Here is an 18,130-nt window from a genome sequence, read left to right on the forward strand (position 1 = left end):
TTCTGTAATATTATGTTTTGAAGGCGGAAATGCTATATCTGTGCTTTAAAAAAAATATCTAACACTTACCTAAAAGTCATAATATGTCCGTTGGCACAGAAACAGGCAAGGCAGATACTGTTACTTAAGGTTACAATATCTCCACGAAGCACAAATGAGGTCTCTGTAATGTTCTGCTTATAAGCACAGTTCTGAGTTGGCAGTGAGATTACTTTTGCTTGTTTTTCAGAACATATCACTGCATACTGGTTTTCACTAATTTCCTGAGAAGACGAAGGGGACACGGAGACCGGCCGTCTTTTTTTCAATTTCTCCTTTTCATCTTTTTCTTCAGGAACATTGTGTTCTCTCCAGGCTTCGTATGCAGGTGGCAAAAGGCAGCCTGTGGTGTCCAGGAATGCCATTCTCAAGATCGCCCCTTTTAACCTCAATATGGTGCCTAAAATATGTAAGTTTAGTAGATAATAGATATTTTAATCCACACAGTAAATATGTTTATTCCAACTCTGACACATGATAGACACTCAAAAATGTGTAAAATGTATACCATCTGAAATTGCACACTGGCTTACTGACAGGATTCAAACTTCAGATGATATTTGAATTTGGAAAAACATATCAATATTACATGCCCCAAATAGATAAACGCCACCAAAGAGATAAATCCTAGAATTTCAAGAACTATGTCTTCTCTCACACCTGGCAAGTGTACTACCAATGAGTATGAGAGCAAGTAGATAGCATCTAGAGCTGCACTGTCCGAAATGGCAGTAGAGCAGTTGTGGCTATAGAGCAGTTGAAATGTGGCTTGTCCAAACGGTGGCATGCTACGAGAGGATATGTGCCGATTTAAAGACTTGGCAAAAAAAAAAAAAAAATTAAATATCTCAATAATTTAAAAATACTGATTACATCCTGAAATAAAAGTATTTTGGATATATCAGGCTACATAAAATGTTATTAAAATTAATTTTATCTGTTTTTTACTCTTTTAATATGCCTGCTAGAACTGAAAATTCTATATGTGCCCCACATTGCATTTTGAATGGGACAGTAGTGATCTACAGGGCCAATGAGAAAAGAATTTTCTACAAATTTCTGAACATCAAAAAATCATGATTTCCTTTTAAAGTGTTTACCAATAAATGTCAAATACATTCAGGGTATTATTTTTGTCAACTTATAGTCTTAATTTAGACTTGCTATTTCTTGACTTGCTTTAGTTAATGGGACTCCGTTTTCCCCACACTGCTGAAAATGTAACTATGCTTTACGCTCTTTTCTAAGTAAGCGAAATGACAGTACTAATATGAAGGAATCAGAGACCTATGGAAGGAGGGTATAGAACTGATTTAGCTTTCCAGTTCTTATTTTAAAAGACTTGCTATATTTAATTACTTTATACTTATATAATATTTTATAGTTTTCAAAAATTTTTCCATATATTATTTTCTTTTATTTCTCAGAGGGCGCGTTCCCAATGTTCTCTCAAAATTCTTCTTAGAAAACAAAATAAAGTTTCCTTTCTTCTTGGCATTTATATATTTTGTTTATGGCAGGATTGCCAGATAAAATAACGGATACTCAGTTAAATGTGAATTTCAGATATATAATGAATACTTTTTTAGTATAAGTATGTCCCAAATACTGCATTCTCTTTCCATATACTGCATGGGGCAAAAAAAAACTTTTATTAAAAAACATTTGTTATCTGAAATTCAAATTTAACTGGGCATCCTGCATTTTACTTGCTAAATCTGGTCTTTTAACTATTTTAAATGGTTTGCTAATTTGGGAATTGTTTATAGCACATGTGAACATTTATGACACAGTATATAGATTTTCTAAAAATGTACCAAGATATTTAAATATATGCCTGTTTTATAGTTAGCAGGATTTTGTATATTTTCCAGCACAGCAGTGTAACTGTTGGGTTCTCCTTTTGAAGGAAAAAACAAAAAAATTAGGGACAAAGTAGACCATTTCAAGTTCTTAAGCACAGAAATCCATCTGCTTGAAAAACACTTCTCTTTCCTCACAGTTGTAATACAAATAACATAATATGAATATCACTGTTATATTTTAAAACAGATACCTTATTAAAAATAAATCTCAAAGATTCCACCATTGTGAAGGAACTCAAAAATTCCTTACTTTGATATAAAATTATTTTTATATCAAAGTAAGTTTACAGCTTATGTGATTTTATTGCAAGTTGGAAAATACCTTAAATATTTTTATGCAGTTAATAATAAATTATCTATATTCAATCTATCATTTTTATTTATTGGAAACATTTATTTTCTTATTACAAACTGATATATGTTTGTTGTAGAAAATTTAGAAACTACATATCAGTAAAAAGAAGTAAATAAAAATTACAATCCCACTAGTCAGTGATAATTACTAGTAACAATTTTAATTTCCATCTTTCTAGTTTTTTTCCTATATGCATATTTGTTGCTTACTAATAAGAAATGAGTTAATATCATCATGTAGCCTTTTCTAACTAGCATGTAGTATATACTCAAATATTTATTGAGCTGAATGAATAAATCAAACTTCCTTTAATGTAAAGAGAGTTCAGAAATGAACATTAATACATAATTATACTTTAATCCTAAATTTCAAGTATTGTTAAAGTCTATTATACAAACAGGAAATACGTTAATGAGCAAAAATCACATTTTTTTCTATCTAGATCACCACAAACTAGTAATGAAAACCAGAATTCTCAGTTATTTCTAGACCTATCAGATGCCACATACATTTGATAAAATTCAATCTCATTTTTAATATACGGAGTGTAAATTTTTTCTTCTTAAATTTGCTATTAAGTCATCTTTCTCTAATACTTCAAAGAAAAAAATAATCTATTTTAAGACTTTACACCTAGAAATTTAAAAACAGCCAAATGTATACTGTTTAAAGATATACTTTTGTTTTTCTCCTAAATATGTACCATCCTTTTGCTTATAGAACATAATATTTTGAGATATATTGGAATGCATTAGGATTTTTTCCCCCATATTCTTACATAGTAATCATTTTAGACATGATTCTAGTTTAAAGAAATGTAAAACCTAAATGGCTGTATTAATAAATGATATTTTGGAATCATACTCCATCTATTCCTTTATTAAAAACATGACTGTAACTATCCCCATTTAGTTTACATTTTAGAATTCTTAGCTTGATGCAGAAATGAAAAGCAAAGGCTTCTATTAAATTTTGGTAAACCTTCAATATAAGCACGACCCCAGAGTGTACATACCACTTGGAGACACAATTACTGGCTGAAGAAGTCTTTGCTCTCCTCCTGGAGGAAGGTTCAGTGCAATGACAAGCACTGTTCCCAACGTAGTACCAACCCACAAACATGGGGAGGGAGCTGAATCTGCCTTTCGAGTAAAAGTTTCACAGAAATGAAGAGCAGAGATGGCTTCTCGCGATTCTTTATCAATGCTGGTTACGCTTGAACTCCGGGATCGGCTGAAGGAATTATCTTTTACATCTGAAATGATTTAAAATATGAGACTGCTCAAGTTATACAATATCACTTCTTTTGTTTGGTATAAATTTGGCCAAATAGTTAATCTGCAAAAAGACAAAACTTATAGCATATTTAATCTTTTAATTGAAAAGAAAAAGTATTTACTTTTATGCTAATGATTTTTCCTTTGCTAAATATAAAATGCAAATAGACAAATCCATACTTCTCAGAAGTGAGCTGGGTGCACCCCAGTACATTTCCAAATGTGTGATCTTTACGGTTTTTAGTGTGGTCTCTGTTGGTATCCTGGCTCCTTGTCTAATCTCAGCCCTTACGCCACCTTCTTTTCTCCTGGCGCTGTTTCTCTCTTTGGTAATACAATTTCATGATTAGGTAGAACTAGAAAAGTACAGGTATTTGTAATTTTCCACATTTAAAAAATTTGTTTAGAAGTACTCTGATTCTACCTTCAAATTTATTGTACGATGGACTTTTTTCCTCCCAAATCTGTCCACATGAAAGCCTTTAATCCATAAAAACTTAGCTTTCATTTTTCTTAAATGCCATTTTAACTATAATTCACATTCATCTAAGGCATTTTCCATCACAATATATAACCGGTATCTGGCTCACACTTAACTTGTGTGTATTCCCTTTACCCAGTTCTGCCTATAATGACAGAAATACTTATAAATTATACTAAGAAACCCTCTCTTGTCTTTAGCTACCCCCTTCTTTGTGGCCACTTTCAAGTCTGTCTCAAGCCCCGGCTGGCCTCTTATCTCCTGGAACTGCATTTCCAAATGCTTATGGGAATTTTTCCTGTAATATCTCACAATGCAAAATCAAGATGCATATTTTCCCAAAGCTCTAAATTCTTCTAATGGTACTATTTAATGACAGTCTCCTAAAGGAGTAGCAGTTTTGGTTCTTCCCTTCCACTTTACCTATACATCTGATGGGATGCCAAGTCCTGTGTTATTTTATTCCAATGTCCTGTTTTTTTCCCATTAACAGTTAACTCCCAGTTGCTTCAGTTCAGGCCTTCATTACCATTTCCCTAGATTACTGCACAATTCCCAAGTGATCTCTCCAGCTTCACTCTGTCACTGTTCTAACACAACTCACATAATATAAGGTACAGTTATAATTCTATTATTTCTATTTTAAAAATCCTCAGTAGTTTCTCTTCATTTGATCATGCCTATAACCTTATTCAAGTTTTTAAGACGCTCCACAAAATATCTCTGATCTGTTCTTTTCGTCCAATCTTCCAAACCTGCTTAGTTTGTTTCACTGTGGGAAACAAACTAAGCATTGCATTTGGTGTTCTCCAAACATACCCTGCACTTACCTACTTTTAGACTTTTTTTTCTTCTGGTGGGTGCTCTTGCCTCTCCCTTTACCTGTCAAGATTGTGCTTATCCTCCATCTTAGGTACTATCATCCTCATGAAATTTATTCCAATTCCTAAAACCATATATAGTTTTTCTCTCTTTTAAATCTTGATACCTTTTTATCTCTCCTGTGGCACGAATAATACATTTGTTCTGTAGTTATTTCTGACGTGTCTTAGGCCTCGCTCTAAAGTGACTGTAAGTTTCTTGAGCACAAAGCCTGTGATATTCTGATGCCCACTGAATTGAGCATGGTGCCTTGCATATAAAAGTATTCAATAAATACGTGTTGAAGACCAATCTACAGTTGAAAGTATCTAAACCAATGGGTTTATGCTGTACCACTAGGGTATAATAAAATTTCTAGTAGCTTCTATTGTTCACAACTAATAAATTACTGCTCACATTATATGCTTTCTTACAATGCTATTGTGAAAGAAATGCCTTCATAATGTTAAAAAAAAAAAGGTTAAAGTTTTCTAAGTTGTAGTTTATTAAGTAAAAAAGGTATAATTGGATCCTACTTATATGCCCTCAAAAGCTTCCTGTAATTAATTTGATAACAAATTTCCATGTAAAATAACCTGTGTAAAAACTCTCACTGATATCTATTAAAATTACATTAGGTGATTCACAACAATCTATACTGCAAATGTTAATTTGCAGGCCCAATAAACAGTGTTTTAATTTAATGAACTAATTTAACTATACAAAATTCATAAACTACAACTGCATTTTTATTATATGACTTCTCTATAAAAATCAGATTACCAAAGAAAGGCCTAAGGCTAATCAATATGGGAAAATGAAGTGAATCAGAATCAACTTTGAACTTACAGAGTTAGACTACTTATTTTATCTGCTGAGAACTATTTGAAAACAAGTTAGAATTTCTAGCAGTTCATGAATTACAACTTTCACTGACTGCTATTAAGTTAGATGCGGTGAGTCTTTGTGGCTTAAATTTTAGAAACCAGGCAAGCTAAATACATGGAATCCAAATTTTAATTTTAATTCTAGTACGAGAGCAGAAATGAAAATAGCTACCACTTAAGCAAAACCTACTACATGTTACACACTATCATAACACCTTCCATTTATCATTGTATTGAAAACATAAAACCTTGAAAAGTATTATCGCAATTTAACAAGTAATAAAATAGAGGCTCAGGTTAAATGACTTGCCCAGGATGACAAAGACAGTTAATAGAAAAGTTAGAATTTTGTGCTCATGTCCAAGTCCAAAACTTTCTGCTAGACAACTCCAGGTAGTCATGGGGTTAGTCATACCACCAATATTATACAAGTGGAGGGTTTTGATTGTTGAGTATTGAAGTTCAGTTTTTAGACAGACACACACACACGCGCGCGCACGCGTGCCTTAAACATGGGGTCTTTCTGGCAGATCTAAATTCAGACAAAACTTGTCGTTAACACCTCCACCAGCTTTAGCTGATACGATCAAGTCATAAAATCATTGCTCTCATGTGACTCTCTCTAGATGCCTAGAACATTGTATTTGTACTTAGCATCATCTCCTTCCCACAGAGTCTAATGCACAAAAATTCTATATTCCTCAATTATAACAATGTTAAGAGGTGAATTTGGTCAGGGAAAAAATTAGGACAAAAAAATGATTTACATCAAGGTATATAACAGTTTGATGTGTTGCCTCCTGTAGCTGACACTTGAAAAGTGACACCAGAAGTCTAATATTCAGGGTTTCTGAGTTGTGGGCCATGGAATCTGGGATGTAAAAGTGTAGTATTACATGATTTCCCCACAAGCAAAAGTGAATTCTCACAGAAGCTTCCAGAGCTACAGGACAACCCCAACAGCCTCAGCTGCTCCAGCAACATCTGGCAATTTGAACCTATCAACATAGCTGATTTTCCCCATTGCGCCCTCAGCCAGTGTAAACAATTGCCAGCTAAGAATTTTTATCAAAAAATAGTTCAGCAGCACAATGATTTAATGGGAAATTGGGCAACACAGAGACTATTTCAAGGCACATATCAAAGTTAAAACTGGCTTAGGGTACTGAAATACATGGGCACACAAGTTAAAACATAAAGATAATCCATAAAAAGCACGGAGTACACACTTTGATTAAATTACCACATCATTTATAACAGTATTCTTCTAAAAATAATTATTTTTTACTAATTTTAAAAGTGCTTCTATATGTGTTTTCTCAGATTTTTAAGACACTGAAAGACATAAAATGATTTTAACTAGTAGTATTTAATGTTATTGAAATCATGGGCTTCTTTGGGAATCTAATGAAAACTCTGGATCCTCTGGTTGGAAAAAAAAATGATTAATGTAAGCCCTCAGATACATTTGAGTTCAAATTCTGTCTTTCATTTTTATAGTAAAAGGAACTATGCCCTTCTCAAAATGTAGGTTATCCTACATTCTAGAATTAACTTTAGTTCCTTTAACACTAGTGACACTACAAGTTTCTACTAAATTCTTTTCCCTATGTTTAGGAATGGAACTTTTTACTGATGACAGCAGATGATATGCCTACTCATTCAGAATCACATGCTTTCTATCAGTATAACTGATATAAAACTATGATATGAAACGGCTAAAATCAGTATGGTGAAATTGACCAATACTTAAGTTTGTATTATGCATAAAAAGATAGTCAAAGTATCTAGAGAATAGTGAGAAGATGAGGTGGGTAAGTAAATGCAAGAGAGAAAATCTAGTTATTTCTAGGACAAAGATGGGTGAAATCATCCTTAAACAGTTATACTTCTTATTTAATTAAAAGCAATAAAAATTTCTGAAATTAAAAAAAATGAGTTTAAAAAGAAACCCTGCTTTATATTTATTACAAGAAACCTAATTTTTATCTTTATTGAAATGTCATTTGTCCCTATTCTGGGATATCAGGGAGCTGTTTTTCAGCTGGATGTGAAGCAAAAGGAACATGTGAATATATTCACTCCGCTTTCCTAGTTGCATAGAAAGTGCTACAGAAAAAGAAATATTTCTCAACTTATTATCAACAAAAATAATGATTCTTGATATGTGTTACTGTAATATAGAAAACTAGTAATTCATTTTGAAAATATTAAATTCTTATACATTTATAAATTGTAGAGTTCAAAGTAAGTTTTCAGATGGTTAAATAGGACATAGTAACTTAATAGAGATCTGAAATTGCATAAATCTTAATTTTATATTAAATTTTCTGTTTAGATATAAAGTATAAAAGGGATGAGAAAATATATTATTTTGGTTTGCTTGATTTTATAATTATCTTTCATAATTTACAGATGACATTCTAAAGGCTATAAATCCTTAAACATCTTAGTCATTTTAAGTTTGATTTCCAATGAAAATCTAGGCTATACTAATGTTAAATCTCCTGATTTCCTTGTCTTATCATTAAAGGGAGTTTACTATGGATTTTTATTTATTTTACTTACCTAAGTCAGGCTTTAGGTCAGTAGGCAAGCTTAACTTCCTTGACATCTTTGCTGAAAAATAAAATGCATTTTTAAAGTTCTGAACAATCTAATTCATATTAATTTCAACTATTATTTGAGACAGAAGCAAATACATTTATTACTAAATCTAGATGCTAAGATAATTAAAAATGATTAATAATATTATGGGTGGAAAGTAAATCTTATTTTCAACTTTTTAAAAAGTTTGTACTTACTTGATATAATATCTTTTTGTAGTTGAAGCTCTTACTTCAACAAAGAAGCCTTTTAAATTCTGTTAATTATTTCATAGGCTCATAGAAAAGGGTTAGGCTTTTCTAAGAGAAGCAAGGTCATTTCTCAGAAGGCAGGTGTTTCACGTAAGGGTAATAGAGGCATAAGATTGAGTTTGGGTAGGCGATATAATAAAATCTTTGTAGCTCCTCATCTTCGTAGTTATTGGACACATTATTTTTAAGTTAATCTATAGACTATAGAGCAAACCTATACCTACAATCAAAGTAAAATATTTGATTACACTATAAAATATCTGGCTCAACCATTTCTGGATATAAGTTAACACCTCTATTTTAGAACATTTTACAAAAAATATAAAAATAAAGCCATGCTCAATCTAAAATTGCAGTATTTACAAAAATGCAAACTACAGATAATTTGATTTCTACTAGAATAAAAAAGCCTATGTATAAACTTATTGGAATTCACTTTCCATCCTCAAAATCAGTTATTGCCTTAATCTAGGAAGTGATTTAAAGTTAGGAGTTGTTTATATCTATTATGTTAGTGGCAGTGCATGCGGAACAGAATAGTGCTTCCTATGTGAAATTCTGAAAAAGCATTTGTTAATAAATGAGTGCGTACACTGGGTTATATTTTGGACTGTTAGGAGATATTTAAAGCACAGACCCTGCTAGTCCATAAGGGCGCCATGTACACAAAAAGAAATCCAGGCATAGTATATAACTTCCACATCTAAAAAAATGACAAATCCAGGGTTAGGATAGAGGCGATAGGAAACTGCAAAGGGATTGTTTGTGGGGGGATAGAGTTTTCACTTCTAAGCTTCATTAGTCTAATTAGCATCTTTTTAAAAAAACAACAATGGGTCAAATATATGAATTAGTCGTCTCCCATTTTCGCCAGACTTAATTAATCTCAGTTAAAAGATAAAATGGAATATAAAACTAAAACCACCAAATGAAATCTATGGTTACTTGACCTCATAAAAATGGTTGCTATTGTATTTGATATCCTATTCCATTAAGATTAGAAGATATTATACGCCCCAAACCGTCTTCTAAAATGGTTAAACACCTCTGAAATAATCCACAGAGGTTTTCACCAAAAATCACAGGTACAAGGTACACAGACTGATAAATACTATCTGTACAATATACAAGTTATTTGAAGTAGAAATATCAGTCTAGTAGTCTAAAAATATTCTTTTAGAATCAGAAGATGTAGATGCCTATCTAGACCCTACTATAATTTCAACAAGTTATTCTAAGTCTTCAGTGCTTGTCAAACTTGGACGTGCACATCAATCACCTGGGGATCTTGTTAAATCAGATTCTGATTCTGTACTCCTGGACTAGGGCCTGGGATTCTGCACTTCTATAATAAGCTTCCAAAATATGCTTATGCTGCTGGTTTGTGGACCACACTTAGAGCAGTAAGGTCCCTAAAAGAACCTTCAGAATACAAACTAATACTAATTCATCAACCAAGTATGTATATACATTAAGTCTGCAACAAACAAGCTTCAATATCTAGTTTATAAAATGTGGAAATGTAAAGTATAGTGATTAGGACTGGATCTGGGATCAGACCAAATCTGAGTTTGAATCTACTTCAACCAAACTACTAGGTGTGCGATCTTAAGCCAATCACTTTGCCTCTGTAAATCTTAAATTTCCTCATCTGTAAAATGAGAATAGATAATAAGGCTAAGTTCACAGTTATGAGGATTATAAAAGATGATGTAAGCAAAGCACTGAGCATAATACCTGATACATAGTATAGATTTGATAAATGTTAGTTATTATTTAATAAGTAAATAAATAGCTATACAGATGAACAATTCATACCCTTATAAAAACCCAAGGTTACTTTATTCTAGTTCTATAGTAAATTCCAAATAACTAAGTGTATGATTTTAATCTCTCTTGGGATTTTAACTAGAAATTCTCTCATATAACTTCTTGAATATTTTAAAAATTTAAGTTAATCCTTCCCATAATAATTTGTCTAGCGCCACTGAATTTCTTTAACATGTAAAAAAATATATATAATTAACCAGCTTTCGAATAATTCTTTAGTTGATCTAATTTCAACATTTTATTAAAAGGTTAAAACCACATATAAAAATGAGGTAGGTTTTCTAAATATAGTAACTTTATAAATGAAATGGTTTAATTACAGTCTATTATTTCCTTCTGAAACACTTTCCAATTGGAGACCTTCAACCCAACCACCAACCCAATCATAGTGTTCAATCCAAAGAGATACTTATTTGAACATAATTTTTAAGTAATCTCCTTGAATACAGAACTTGAAGTGACAAATGTTAAGAGATTAACCTTTGTTATTTTGTTAATTCTATCTATCAAGTAATATTATCAAAAAAGAGTTTTGATGAGCTGAGAAACATTTAGGAGTGAGGGCAGGGGCAGAGGAAAATTTACTCATCAGTTAAATGTTTATTGGCCACGTGACAGCGATCTGCCAGAAGGCAGGGATTTCTCACCCTCTAGGAGCTCAATCCATTGGAGGAAACAAGTCCAATGCAATGCACCAAGTACTTCTAAGAGAGGTGAGCATGATGTACTAATTAGCATACATGGATTTATAGCAATCTCAGTCTGGAATACCTAAGTAAGACTGTGGGATCTGATGACAAAGCCAGCAAAGAATAGTTTCAACTGTCTACATTTTCACAAAACGATCTGTTCCTGAAACTTTTTTTTGGTTGACAGTATTTTTCTTTTGATGTAAACTTTAGATACAAATGCACCAATCTTAAATGTCTATTTGCCGAGTTTTGACAATCTATATACCCATTCAATCGAACCCAAGATATAGAACTTTATCATTATCCCAAAAAGGTCACACATATTCCTTCCCAATCAATTCCTGCCCTCATCCCCAGAAACAACCACTGTTCTGATGTTTTTTTCCCCACCACTGATCAATTCTGCCTATTCTAGAACTTCAAATACATGAAATCATGGTATAAATTCTTGTGTAAGCCATCTTTCACTGAGGATAATATTTTTAACCTTCTTTCCAAAATATTTTAAAGCTTAAATTCTCTTTTCAATGTACAGAATTAGAATTTTTAGATTAAAAAACACACAGTCTAAATGAATAGATTCAGAGGCAGTATCAGATTAACATTTTCTTACTGTTCTCCCATATTCATGCATTTCCTTTAAGCTTTCTGAATTATGTGTTCTTTACAGAAAATTTGGAAGATACAGAGAAACAGAAAATAAAGTCTTCATAAATGCCCATAATCAAGAGGCAATATTTTTGCATATTTCCTGCCAGTTACTTTTTAAAACTCATTTTTATTTATACAGTTGAGATGAACTATAATATAAAATCTGGATCTTGTTCTTTTCCACTATTAAAGTGAGCATTTTCTTATATCAACTGTTAGGATATTTTAATGGCTGCATATTTACTTATATGAACACTTATTGAGCAATAAGGTATCTTCCAACATGTGTGGTAATAACAAGTGTACACAAATGTTTGCCTACATTTTAGATTACTTCCTTAGGAGTTTTCATAGGGGCCAATCATTGCCAATACAACTCTTCCAACCGCCAGGGTCTTCTACAATATATCTTTAAGTACTTTTAAGTTTTAAAGAAAGGCATATAAGCATAATGTTTCACAAACTTCTGTTCAGTTAAAAACAAGGAAAAACATGCATCAGAGAAAATTTAACAATATGTGAAAGTCCCAGCTCACAACTAGATCCCCTCAAAAGTCAAATTGTTCCATGTTTTTATATTAAGTATAGGTAAAAAATCTGAGGCTAGATTATTGCCTATCTTTGAAAGCAACTTGTACATTTTTCATGGATATCTCATGGGAAAGGGAAGAGAAAGGGGCAGGAAGAGGGAGACAGTTAAATCCTTGATATCTGACATTGTATTGTTTGTATTCGTCTTCAGGTTCTATAACCCTTTCTTCTGTAGTTTCCATTAGGTGACACTAAACTCATCCAGTAAATTCATCATTTCAGATATTAAACTTTATAGTACTAAAATTTTCATTTTATTCATTACAGAGTTTCTACTATCTCTGCTGTGATATTCTCCATCTGTTTACTTATTATGACCATTTTTCCTTCTAGTATTTGAACATTTATAGCAGATGCTTTGAAATCCTTGGCTGCTAACATTTAGGTCATCTTGAGGTCAGTACTGATTTTTAAATTCTTGATTATGGGTCGTGCCTTCCTACTTTTGATTGTGGATCTTTATTTCACATGTCTTTTGATTAAATGCTGGAACTTTTGATTAAACGCTGGACACAGTTGAAGGGAGTCTGGTTTACAGCATCAACCTTAAGAGGTGTTTTGTTCTGCCATGCGGTTAAATTACTGGTGGATCCTCTTGGTTTTACCATGCTTGGCTTTATTCTTTGTTAGGGTGGACCTATTTCAGTTTAAGTTGTTTGAGGGTATGGCTTTAATGCTGAGTGATCCGTACTCCTCAGGAGTGGCCTTTTGGGGATCAACAGAATGACTGAGGTGCTCGGCAAGGCCTAACTATAACAACTCCTAGCACTGCGCCACTGAGTGACCGCTGGGATCACTGGTCAGCTCTCACCCTCTTGTGAAGCGGGTGGCTGCCAGTAGGCCGTGTGGACTCTTACTCAGCCCATGTGCAGCCCAGCTCTGAGGCAAGGACCTGTACTAGGTCTCCATACAGACTTCTAGTTCTTCCTTGAGCAGTTCTTTCTCTTCAGTGCCTTGCCTCACAAATTCCAGTCACTAACAGCCAGAACTCCAATTTCTGCCATCTTAGCTTAATGAGACTGCAACTGCACTTGGGTTCTACCCATCCTGCACTGCAATGGGAAAGCGTTCTGCGGCAGCAAGTTGGAGAGATAGTGGGGCTCATCACATGTTTACCTTCACTCTCAGGGATGACAGTCCTGGATTGCATGTTGCTCAATGCCTGGGAGGAAGAGCCTCATGCATTGTGACTATTAGAGTGGGAGGCTACTAATAGTAGTCTGCTACTAAGTTGCAAAACCTAAGGTCTCAAGTTGAAATTCAGGCTATTTGTATCTTTCAATTTTTGTGACTCCTTCTGGAGAATACAGTTGTTTTCAGGTCTATTTAGTCAACCTCCTTGAGGGCAGATCCACTTTTGGAGAAGCTCCAATCAGTCGTCCAGGTTTATACTCTGTTCTTCAGTATAATTTTATGATGAATGGTTGCAGACTTTATACAGCAATTTTCTGATGCTCATTTTTTTACTTCTTCAGAATCTCAAAAGCTCTTGACAACCCAGTTACCTTGTCAGTTGATTTCACTGCACTTGTAAAGAAGCTTCTGCTCATGTCCTGAAGTTATTCAACTTCCATCGAGGCTTTCAAACTGAAGACGTATGATTTGAATAAATTCTTGAAAGACAAATTGCTTTTTTTTCTCAAGTGTGTATTCTTTAACTCTTGTCCCTTATACTCAGTATCTTCCTAGCTTTACAGTCCTTTGTCACTAGAGAGAATAAACTAGCTCTCTTTTTCTATGCCTCTGTCCGAAGCAAAAACAATGGGAATAAAAGTAAAGTTTTCCAAGTTGAGGAAAACTGATATCACAGATATGTCTCAATAGGCTGTGAACTTGAGTCTCTGCTCTCTCCTTATAAACCTGAGTGAGGATATCAAGCTGGCTGGCTGAGAAAGCAGGAAAGAGCTGCACGTTCCCGGTAGCAATAATGAAGTTATATCTGATCACTATAATCACATTTGCAATAGTAGTTTCAATACCAAGGAAAGATGCATGATGTTCAAGAGAAGCAAATCTCAGGGCAAGAGGTCTGCTGGGACCATTATGCCACAGGTGACACATTCACCATGATTTATACTTTTTTAGTCCTTTGCAACTGTAGAAATCTTTGTAAAGTTTTTCAATTATGAAGATTCTTATTGCTTCTTTGAAATTAAACAGATGCTTTGTAATTTTCTTAGTTTTTCTACCCACTGTGTTCTACCTCTTATTTTTCTAAGGAAGGTTTCTTGAAAGAAAGGAACACAGAAATATAATTTCTGCTTTTACAGAATGTGATTTTTAAAGTAACCAGCATACCAACAATAAAAGGTAAAAGGCCTTATTATTATGAGAATATGAAAATGATGCCAAAAAATTGATCTTTGTTTATACTGAGATGTTCAATAATTAGAATAAAGTGAAAATATCACTTTTCTCATTACCAGCAGAGATCCAATGCTACCCCTTTCAAGGATAATGTTGAAATGTATATTAAGTAAAAAGAATCAGAATAGTAAGAAGACTAAAAATCAGCTTATGGGAGATGGTAAAAATCCAAGGGGAAAAGTGGGACCAAGAAGTAGAAACTCTTATCACTTATCACACATTATTTTACTAGCCATTTGAACTGATATTAATATCTATCTAACTTCCATGTGTTTGGAACAGAATTATCTTGGAAAATACTGCATCTATGTGTGTGTCTAGCACTTAATATGTACAGAATAAACACGGTGATTAATGAATAAGTAAATGAGTAAACAAACACGTCATTGGAAATTTACTTCTATAGAAAAAAGGTGAATTTCTTCATAAAAGAAATGAAATGAAGAGAAAAAGAGGGCAAATTAAATATAGGCCTATCAATCAAAAAAGATGAATTTTGGAAAAATAGAACACATGTCTATAAACTGAAATGAAGGAAAACCTTTAAAAAGATACTAATACCTGTCCGGTAAAGGTTTGGTAACAATTTCTTTTAATTTTTGAATGTCTAGAGCTTTTGTCCTTGATATTTTTCCTGTCTCTATTTGCTTTCCATAAATTCATAAAACTTAATGTCTAGGATATCACTATAATTAAATTCTGCAACATTTCAAAGTTCATTTTCAACAAAATAAAAGGTATTAGATACACTTAACATAATAAGTGTTATGGATTGAACTATTTTCTCCAAATTCATATGTTGAAGCCCAGCACCTCAGAATGCGACCTTATTTGAAGACAGGGCCTTTAAAGAGGTGACTAAGTTGAAATGAGGCCATTAGGGTGGGCCCTAATCCAATGTGACTGGTCTTTGTAAGAGCAGGAAATCTGGACAAACACCAGGGGAGCACACATGTAGAAGAAAGACTATGTGAGGACACAGCAAGAAGGAGCCTGAGAAGAAACCAAATCTGTTGACACCTTGATTTTTGACTTCCAGCCTTCAGAAGTATCCTAGACAAAAATGAACGTCCTTTGTTTAAACCATCTAGTATGTGATATCTTGTTACGGCGGCCCTAGCAAAATAATACGACGAATAACGGCAGAACGTACGTGGCCGGGTTAATAGTTCTGCTCCAACAATAGTTGACGAATTATTCGGTAATATAACTTTCATCTGGACTAATTTTCTTTATGTTAGAAAACAAACAGCAAGTTGTTTTTAGAAAGAGCACTGTATATGTAAGAAAAAGACGATTCTATAGAGAGATAAATGCACATACAGTTAAATACTGGGATACAAAACAAAAAGACTTCGCCGAGCAGATTTTATTATGAAATTTACCAGAAAGTACATCAGAAATATAATTAAAACTTGAATACAAAATATGTCATACTCTTCAGATTTTAGTCATCCTGAAAAAAAAAAAAAGAAAAAAGAATTAATTAGAGGAACTCAGATCTGTACAATGGTTTTAAAGTATCTGCCTGTGAAACTTCGTTCCTCATCAATTAAGGGTAATAATCTTTGAAAGTAGAAAATATTGAAGTTACCTGTAAAAATGGCATTACTGCACACTTGACTCATCTTCTCTTTCAAAATGAGCTTCTTCTCTTTCAATGGCCATGTTGTGGATTAAATATAAAGAATTTCTATAAGATGTAACAGCCACATTTTGGGTTGAATATTGGGGAATATAAGTAAAAATATCAGCACTAACTTGAGTTTTACAATGAATTGAAATAATTTTTATAACTTAAAATTCTACTTAATTTAATACGTAACTTTCATTCATACAGCAAACTCAAAATGGACCTCTAAGAATTTATTTTTCAGCTTGTAAATATAAAAGAATTGGGAAGACAGCACAAGAAAAAGAGACCATGAGTGGCGATATGCTATAGTAAAACAAGTGTCAAGGGACCTGGATTTTTTTCCTAACTAGGTGATCACCATGGGATATTACTTTAGATGTGCCACTTAACTTCTTTGAGACTCAATTTTTTTCCTTGATAACCAATCTCATTTTCTAAATGATTTACAGACATCCCTAACACTATAGGAAAGTTATTGATTTTGGAAATGTTGATCATTAAAATTTTAATAATGAAAATTAATCGTAAAGTATGAATAGGCAAACAAATCACTATATGTGTATTACACACATGTACCTCTTTAGGGATGCTACAATTGCATTATATTCTGCTATATTTTTGCTGTTAAACTCACAAGGTGAAAGTTATGTCTTTTTAAGCTGCTGGTCTTATACATGAAGAAGAAAGTCATTTACCTGAATTAGCAATCCGTCAGGAAACAATGAAGCTACGCTGTGAATACCTGGGTTAGGGGACTCTATTGTTTGCTGTACTTTACCTTGAGTTTGGTCTTTAAGGAAGGTATTTTTCTAGGCACTGTATATTATGTTTGGGTGATGGGTACCAAAATGGCATCCATGATCTGCTGCTAGGACAGTACTTAACACAAGCCATCTTTTTTCCAGGTTACCATGCAGATAGCAGGGCCATAACCAGATTAGCTAATTGTAAATCACTCAATGGATTTGTTTTTGAGTCCTTACGGCCTTCAGTAAATTGTCTTAAGAGGTACTATTGTAGTGTCAAGAGGACAAAGAGTAGAGTCAGGCTACCTGGGCATAAATGCTGGCTCTGCCGTTCACCAGCTTGTGACCAATAGATACATTACTTATACTTTAATTCTCAAGTTTCCTTATCTGTAAAACAGGGAAATAACAGTAAGTAGATCACTGAGGTTACTGAGTGGATTAAATAAGAAAAATGATTTTTAAAGGGCTGGTACGGTACCAGCAAAACTAACTGTTAAGTATATTTAAAATACATACATATTTTTATCGTTTCAGCTATCTCAGCCATACTGTCGTGCAGTACAAACAGTTGATTTTCCATGCTTGGGTTAGACTGTTAAAGAGAGGATGGCATCCTGCAACCTATCCCTCTCCCTGGCTTCTCCAATATGAAACGAGCTGAAGTAACTTTCCGAGTAGGTGAAACTATGGGACAAAGTTTCAGAGCCAAGACATTCTGTCAGCCTTTCACACAGTGGTTCTTTTGCCAGTGACAGCGCTGGAGGTTTTAGGCTTAATTCTTAGGCCTTCCCTTATTGGGTGACTGCATAACTGCCTAAAGCTGAAGCTATAAATGTTCGTATACTGAGGAAGAGACAGGAGATGATTTTAGGAGGTTCAGGATACTTCAAAGCAAGTATGGGACCGGATGACAGGAAACAGTGAGGTCACAACATTCAAGGAGTCCTGGCACTTTTGACATAATAGCTTTCTATGGAAAACATGTCTTGAC

The 18,130-nt window shown here is 33.5% G+C and overlaps 1 protein-coding gene across 6 annotated transcripts in view; it reads right to left on the reverse strand.

The window, feature by feature from the left end:
* Window positions 1-18,130, reverse strand: part of STXBP5 (syntaxin binding protein 5) — a 150,989-nt gene that overhangs the window by 14,932 nt on the left and 117,927 nt on the right. For 4 of the 6 annotated variants that reach the window (XM_039846957.1, XM_039846956.1, XM_039846954.1 and 1 more), the window contains 3 exons: window positions 8,334-8,384; window positions 3,275-3,514; window positions 70-439 (listed from right to left, as the gene is read on the reverse strand). In XM_039846957.1, the coding sequence (XP_039702891.1) occupies window positions 70-439; window positions 3,275-3,514; window positions 8,334-8,384 (661 nt within the window). Of the gene's footprint in view, window positions 1-69; window positions 440-3,274; window positions 3,515-8,333; window positions 8,385-16,348; window positions 16,409-18,130 lie in introns of all 6 variants that reach the window. The other 2 variants (XM_039846953.1, XM_039846952.1) reach the window with 1 other exon arrangement.

Source organism: Pteropus medius, unplaced genomic scaffold (assembly GCF_902729225.1).
Source record: "Pteropus medius unplaced genomic scaffold, Ma_sr-lr_union100, whole genome shotgun sequence".
NCBI lineage: Eukaryota > Metazoa > Chordata > Mammalia > Chiroptera > Pteropodidae > Pteropus > Pteropus medius.